General features: G+C 39.0%; 1 protein-coding gene across 1 annotated transcript; it reads left to right on the top strand.

Moving 5' to 3' along the window:
• The first annotated feature begins 3,645 nt into the window (after nucleotides 1-3,645).
• LOC117294762 (anaphase-promoting complex subunit 10-like) lies at nucleotides 3,646-6,079 on the top strand. Its single transcript, XM_033777277.1, has 3 exons — nucleotides 3,646-3,757; nucleotides 4,560-4,735; nucleotides 5,185-6,079. Exons 2-3 carry the CDS (start codon nucleotides 4,561-4,563, stop codon nucleotides 5,589-5,591), a joined length of 582 nt encoding a protein of 193 aa, XP_033633168.1. The 5' UTR covers nucleotides 3,646-3,757; nucleotide 4,560; the 3' UTR covers nucleotides 5,592-6,079.
• Nucleotides 6,080-6,772: the final 693 nt, after the last annotated feature.

Here is a 6,772-nt window from a genome sequence, read left to right as displayed (position 1 = left end):
TCAAGGAGAAGATAGGAACTTTCGTTCATTCTCGTTGTTGTCTTCATCAGTTTTTTTTGCCACTGTGCGCTGAAATTTTGTGATTTGGTAAATTACTTGCAATGAGTGTCGTTTATACATACAAGCTGCATTTTTTAGCTATTACTTTACTACAAGTTTGTATTTTTATATCTTCATTTCCCTCTTTTTGGTTTGTTTATTTAACTTTGAAAACTGTTTAAATGAGAACCGTGTTTAGATTTTGGTATGAAATGTCTTTTTATATTTAAATAAAAAGAACTTTTGAAAAGGTCATTATGCCCATTCAAAAAAGCTTCATTCAGAGTTGATTTAATGCTGATATTTGGAATAAAAAAATAATTTTTAATTTAACTTCAATCATTAAATTAGTGTTTTAATACTCATAAATCAAATAATGATCATCAAATAAATGCAGATTGAACCTAGAATAATTTAATTACAGGTCGTACTCGTAGAATATTTCAAGAGGGTTTTAATACCCCAGTATACATTGATGTATGTTGATATTATAAGAGTATGAAAATAATTATTTAGTTTGTCTAAATTAATTATTTTAAAAACTCTTCAATCAAACAATTCTCATCAAAGCAAATCAGCTTGGACGTGAATAATTGAGTAAAAACAGGTTGTATAAGATTACTTTTAAGAGGATTGTATTTTGTATTTTAAAGCAAATTAACAGTAGAATTTGTGTAATGCTGATATGTAAATACTAATTTAGCCCGTCTAAATTAATCATTTAATACCTCTAAATCAAATACTGGTTTTGTACTCTTCCTTCGTAAACATTAAAGCTATTTGAAATAAAATATGACAATTGTAAATAAACATGACAACTGATGACTTGTAGTATCAACCCTGGGAGATATTTCCAGTGAGACCAGTCTTCTAACTAAAAAGCATCATTGGCTTCGACCAATATGCATCTCAAGAAAAGCCAAGAAACTCTGAAGTCACCTTGAAAGCTCTATAAGCAAGGACAACATCAGCAAGGTCGCCAAACGTCTTGGGGGAAGGGGCGGGGTCGCCAAACGTCTTGGGGAAAGGGGCGGTACAAAAGGGGTGGGACTCTGCAAGAGAACGGGTTAGATATTTTCTTACTCTTTGAAGTCTTCACCTTGTCTTGATCTTGAAAGTTAAACTTGCGTTATCCGACCTCCAGCACTAATGCGCTCTATCAACCATTTAATTTGTCCTAGTATTTTTATTATGAGTTGTTTATTTTGCTTTTTGGAGAAAGATTTCTTCGTAACCGCCGGTTATTTTCAAGACACGCACATTAATCATAAAGGGGAGTTCTATGTTGCTTTGTAAAAAAAAATATATAAAACCAATTGAGGTTGAACAAAGAAAGGTTGACTAGAGTGGGACTCCGACTAATGACCCCAAGATTAACATGCCGGCGCTATATACCAGCAGCAGCTGAGCTACCAAGCTCGATGTTGGTGGTCCCCCCTATTTTGTCAATACCTTTGTTCGGGGTCCCTTGTGGTTCATGTTGACAATTTATTTCGTAGTATAACGGCAGGTGTCAATGCATGCCAAAGTAAAGCGGAGAAGTGGAGGTCGGATATTGTCAAGCTTTTCTTACCTTAATCCTTTGGTGACTCCAATGTACGTCTTGATAACTGGTCAAAACACCCACAAGCATTCCACACATCCATAGATAATAAACTCCCATTTCATAGTTAAAGTCACTTGAAAGTTATCAGCACAAAATATAATTGTTCATTTATTCTGTAACTCACGAAACGGTTCCATAAATGTCCCTTGATTCTTTGCCGAAATCGGGCACACTGAAGAGCACTCGGCAAGCTGCGTCCGCCTCAAGTCTTGGGGGAATGACCTTTCTCGCTCCCGGGTCGAAGCACCAGACCAAGAGGGTGTTGTCCATCTCAACGTCTTGCAAATATCTCCGATTATATTCCGATTCAGAGCGGGTTAATAATAAAGTTTGTAGTTTGAGGTAAATTCCAGGTAAAAAGTTATTCCTTGAGCAAGATGTCGTTGACAAAAAAAAAAGTGAGACGGTAAAGTTCACCAAGAAAGTGCAGGTTCCAAATCGAAAATCCGAGAGGTACAGCCATCCTGCATCAAGGGGTGGTGACTGTCCAAGTACTAGGGGGTGACTAATCGCTCCAAATCCCCCATGCCGTTCAAAGGATCAAGTCACCTAGGAATTTGAAGCCTGCGCGAAACACTGCAATTTGCATAACAATGAGGTCTGTGAGGTGACGGTTTTATGAATGGAGGAAATAATCACTATCCAGGCTGTTTTTTTTTTTGTTTTTTTTTACTCATTGGGGCAATTTGTATTAAACTTCCAACATTTCGTTACATCTCCAAGTTCAAATAATGAAGTATACAAAATATATATATATATATAATCAGAATTTTACCATTTTGGTCCCGAAGAGCACGTGGGACGGTACGTTGTTTTTGTTGTTTGCAAATTACTTGTTATCATAATAAAATAATGAAGTGACTTTGTGATTGGGGTCACTGTTGGGCACTGCTGTGTTCTATTTGTGTTTATTTTTTAATGTGAAGTTTTTTTGTTTGTTTTATCTACCAGCGTTCAGTTTTGGTCTATTGTCATTATCTTGCAATAATGTTTGTGCCAGCTCCGGGTTTAATGATTTTAATTTGATGTGTCGTTTTGTACTTTTATAATTATGTTATTATCTACATTTTAAAAATTCATGCTTTTATATTCTGTATTTTTGTAACATGTAAGTTTTTTTTGGGAGGGGTCTGGGAGGGCACATCGCTTTGATAAAAGTAACTATACTACCCAGCCCCTACCCCCACCCCCCCCCCCCATCCCGGTAAAAATGACAACAGGGGATGGGGAGGCCCCAGCGTGTGCCATTTAGGCGGCATCGATGTTTTTATGCGGCGACCATTTTTTTTTTTGAGGTTGCGTGGCAAAAAGAAATCCCCACAAAAAGCATCCCAAATAAATAATAAGATTGCCGCATCAGGCCAAAAACAAAAAGTCGCCAATATCAAAAGTCACTGCCCCCAACTCCAACCCCAACTCCAACCCCCCCCCCCCCCCAAAAAAAAAAACATGTTTTATAACATATTATAACATATTAAATCGTCGCGCATAAAACAAAAGTTCTTGTTATAATAATATGGTGGTCAAATTATAAAATCATTATTTATAAAATAACCATTATTTATAAATAACAACTATTTAAAAATAACCATTTTATTAAATTATTGATATAGGCCCTAACCATTATTTATAAGTAACCATTGTTTATTTCATGTATAAAGTGTGTATTCATGTTACTGTTTCTGCTTAGCAAATCTATTATGTGCTAAGCATTACATGCTTATGTGTTGAGCACAGTCAGAGGCCCTTTTCGAGTCCGCAGCTTCGGTTCCACGCGCCCTCTAGGGCCGGCTTCAGACGAGAGGAAAGAGCCTGAAGCCGAATCTAAAGCTGAAGCCGTGATTTCGAAAAGGGCCTATGTCGGAGCATGAAGCCGCAGTTCCCATAAAGTAGCAGTTTCGAAAACGGCAATAGACTGCGCATGACACCCAGACGTCTCTTACACAGTTTACGCGTAATTCAATGCATTGTGTGTATGTTGTATGTCCAGCAGACTAGAGAGCGGTGATTCTAAAAAAAAACCGGAACTAGGCCTACTGTCGGTGCCAAGAATTCCCTTAAATTTCCTTCTTCCATGACACTACTATACTAATAACTGGACTAGTTGATAAGGTAAGTATTTTCTTTGTCAGAATATGTAAAATGAAATTATAATGAGTGCAGCGCCCCAGTTTCTACTGGCTGAGCCTCGCAGTGTTTTCATCAAGTTCTGTTCTGTTCAGCAGTTTAAGTGTTCTGTGCTACACCGCAGATGTCAAAATTCGAGTACAGCGTCCTAAGTACATGAACATTGTTATACTGTAGAGCAAATGCTATTATGGTTATATGGCCCGGTGTACAGTGACTGCGCAGGCGGTCAGTTGTCACCGTTTCAATTTCATTTCAAATTCTGTAAAGTGTAAACAACAACAACAAAAACAGCCAAGTTAAACTTTCCACACAACCTCGGCTTCACTATTTCTCTGTCAATATTTGGAATGTTATCTTATTTGTTTGTTAGAAAGATCAAAATTTAACATAATTACTTCCATTTCTATATGGGAAAGTCAAACATCACACAATTTGTGTTTTGCACTGTAGTGTAAGCGAACTTATCACTATATCAGAAAGTGGAGATCCATTCTTTTAGTTTTAGCGGTTTTTACCAACATCATTACAAGTATCTCAACAGTTCCAAATACTAAAATGTTTGGAAAGGTTTCCGTACATGGCGCCACCATTGTTTCATTCAGTATGAAATAATATTGTATCTAATTTACCTCAATGAGATATCCCTTTTTGTAGAAATGAGTGAACAAGTGGTGGCGTCATATGCCAAAAGGTTCTTATGAAAGTTAATTTTAATACATGTCACCTTACCTAGCCTAGAACCATCATGGTACTGACAACATTTTGTATTGTCCGTTTGTTTCAGAATGACTACTCCTCCAAATGCAGCGAGTGCGTCAAGCTCAGCCACCAGTACAAACAAACCAGACGAACAAGATGACAGTAAGACCAAACTCCGAGAGATTGGTGACCAAGCAGTGTGGTCGTTATCTTCATGTAAACCTGGATTTGGGGTCAACCAACTCAGGGATAACTCTGTTGGTAAGTAGTCTGACTTACAGAACTCTGGAAGAGCCCAGCCATCCAAATTGTTTTCATTTTATTTATTAATTCTGGTTGTGAAGCCACGGACTCTCAGAAAATGACTTCAATCACGATACAGGGCTATAGCCAAGAACCCAATGGGGGAGATGACAAAGAAGTAAGTTTTAGTTTAGTTTAAGATGCGGGGGGGGGGGGGGGATAAGCGATAACGAAACCCTCCTCCCGTCGGCCATGAGGAGGCTTACGTTATCGCAACTAGGATCGGGAATGAAAACCTAATACACATAGTGCCCCCAATTGGATAGCTCAGTTAGTAGAGCGCCAGTCCGGAGCGTTAGTCCCGAGGTTGTTGGTTCAAATCCTGCTCCTGTCAGTTTGTTCACCCCCCACCTAATATGAGAGAGAAACCTTCATTTGATTCTGCTTTTTCTTGTTTGAAATTACAGAAACTTACTGGCAGTCTGACGGCACCCAGCCTCACCTCGTCAACATCCAATTCCGCCGCAAGACGACAGTTCACAGCATCGCCATCTACGCAGACTACAAATCCGACGAGAGCTACACACCCAATAAAATCTCCATCCGGATTGGGAATAACTTCCACGATCTTCAGGAGATCGAGCTTCTTGAGCTCGGGCAGCCCACTGGTTGGATTAGGATTCCCCTTACCGACTCCGAGGGCAAGCCAGTCAGGACTTTTATGATTCAGATCGCAGCGTTGTCTAATCATCAGAACGGTCGAGATACCCACATGAGACAGATCAAGGTGTATGCACCCACACAAGAGAACGTTTTCCACCATATGCCAAACTTTTCCACGGTTGAGTGTAGTATGTACAGCATCATTCGGTGATTGAGCAAATTGTGGTTCGGGTTAATGCTATCCTAACAGAAGGATTTTCATGATGCTACGCCACATGGGAACTTAACTTGAGAAAGTGGACAGCAGAGGACTGTTATTGTATGGTCCCGAACTCCCTGTTATGAATGACTGACTGGGGGGGGGGGGCTGGTGGTGAGCTTTGAAAAATCTCACGCATAGCTGGCCTCGTGACTTGGCATCTCTGCCTCACACGGTGTAAGATATGGCCCATTGTGGCCAATCACACATATTGTGGACAATAAGGCATTTTAAAAGAGCAAAATTCTTTTACTTCAGATCCAATTCACACAAAATTCACAAGATAGTTGAAAACCCATTCAGAATGCCCCAGATTGCACAGTCATTATTCAAGTACCTGGTTTCAAGTCAGCATGCCTAGTGTACTTAGAATAGAATAATGGTTTATTGTCACTTGTAAAAAAACAAATATTAGTACAGTGAAATTCGTTTTGGTTTTGCGTGTCTAAAAATATTATGTTGTATACAAATTACACTAAAAATTAACAATTTACAAAACTACATGGAAATATAATATAAACAACTCTGAAAAGTATTACAATATACAGGCGAAATACGAAAGATAAAAATAGTACGAAGAATTAAAATCAGAAATAGACATTCATGATTAAAACCTGTCATTTAGAACACGAACCGCTGTGGGATAAAAACTCTGCAAAGTACGGTTGGGTCCAGATTTAATTGAACGGAAACGATTCTTAGACCGCATGGGCTGAAAGAGGGAATGTGCTGGGTGAAACTGGTCATCTACTATAGAGAGGGCTCGTTTTTTAACTCGAGAGAGATACAGTTCATCAAGTGATGGAAGTTGGCAACCTATGATTTTACTAGCGGTGCGAACGATCCGGCTGATACGCTTCCGGTCATCGGCTGTTGCATTGCCCCACCAAACGATCATTGATTGTGTCAAGACACTCTCAATCACCGCTCGGTAGAACTGAATATTGGCCAAAGGCCCACACTGTCACAACTGATATAAAAAATAACAAACCTGTGAAAATTAGGCTCAATTGGTCATCGGAGTCGTCGTGAGGAAATGACGGGAAAAACCCACCCTTGTTTCTGCACGTTTCATCGTGTCATGACATGTGTTTAAAATAAATCTGTAATTCTCGACAAAGAGAATTGATAAT

This window comes from Asterias rubens, chromosome 9, assembly GCF_902459465.1.
Source record: "Asterias rubens chromosome 9, eAstRub1.3, whole genome shotgun sequence".
NCBI classification, from domain to species: Eukaryota; Metazoa; Echinodermata; class Asteroidea; order Forcipulatida; family Asteriidae; genus Asterias; species Asterias rubens.
Note: the sequence above shows the minus strand (reverse complement) of the source record. Positions and strands in the feature narration are given on the sequence as shown.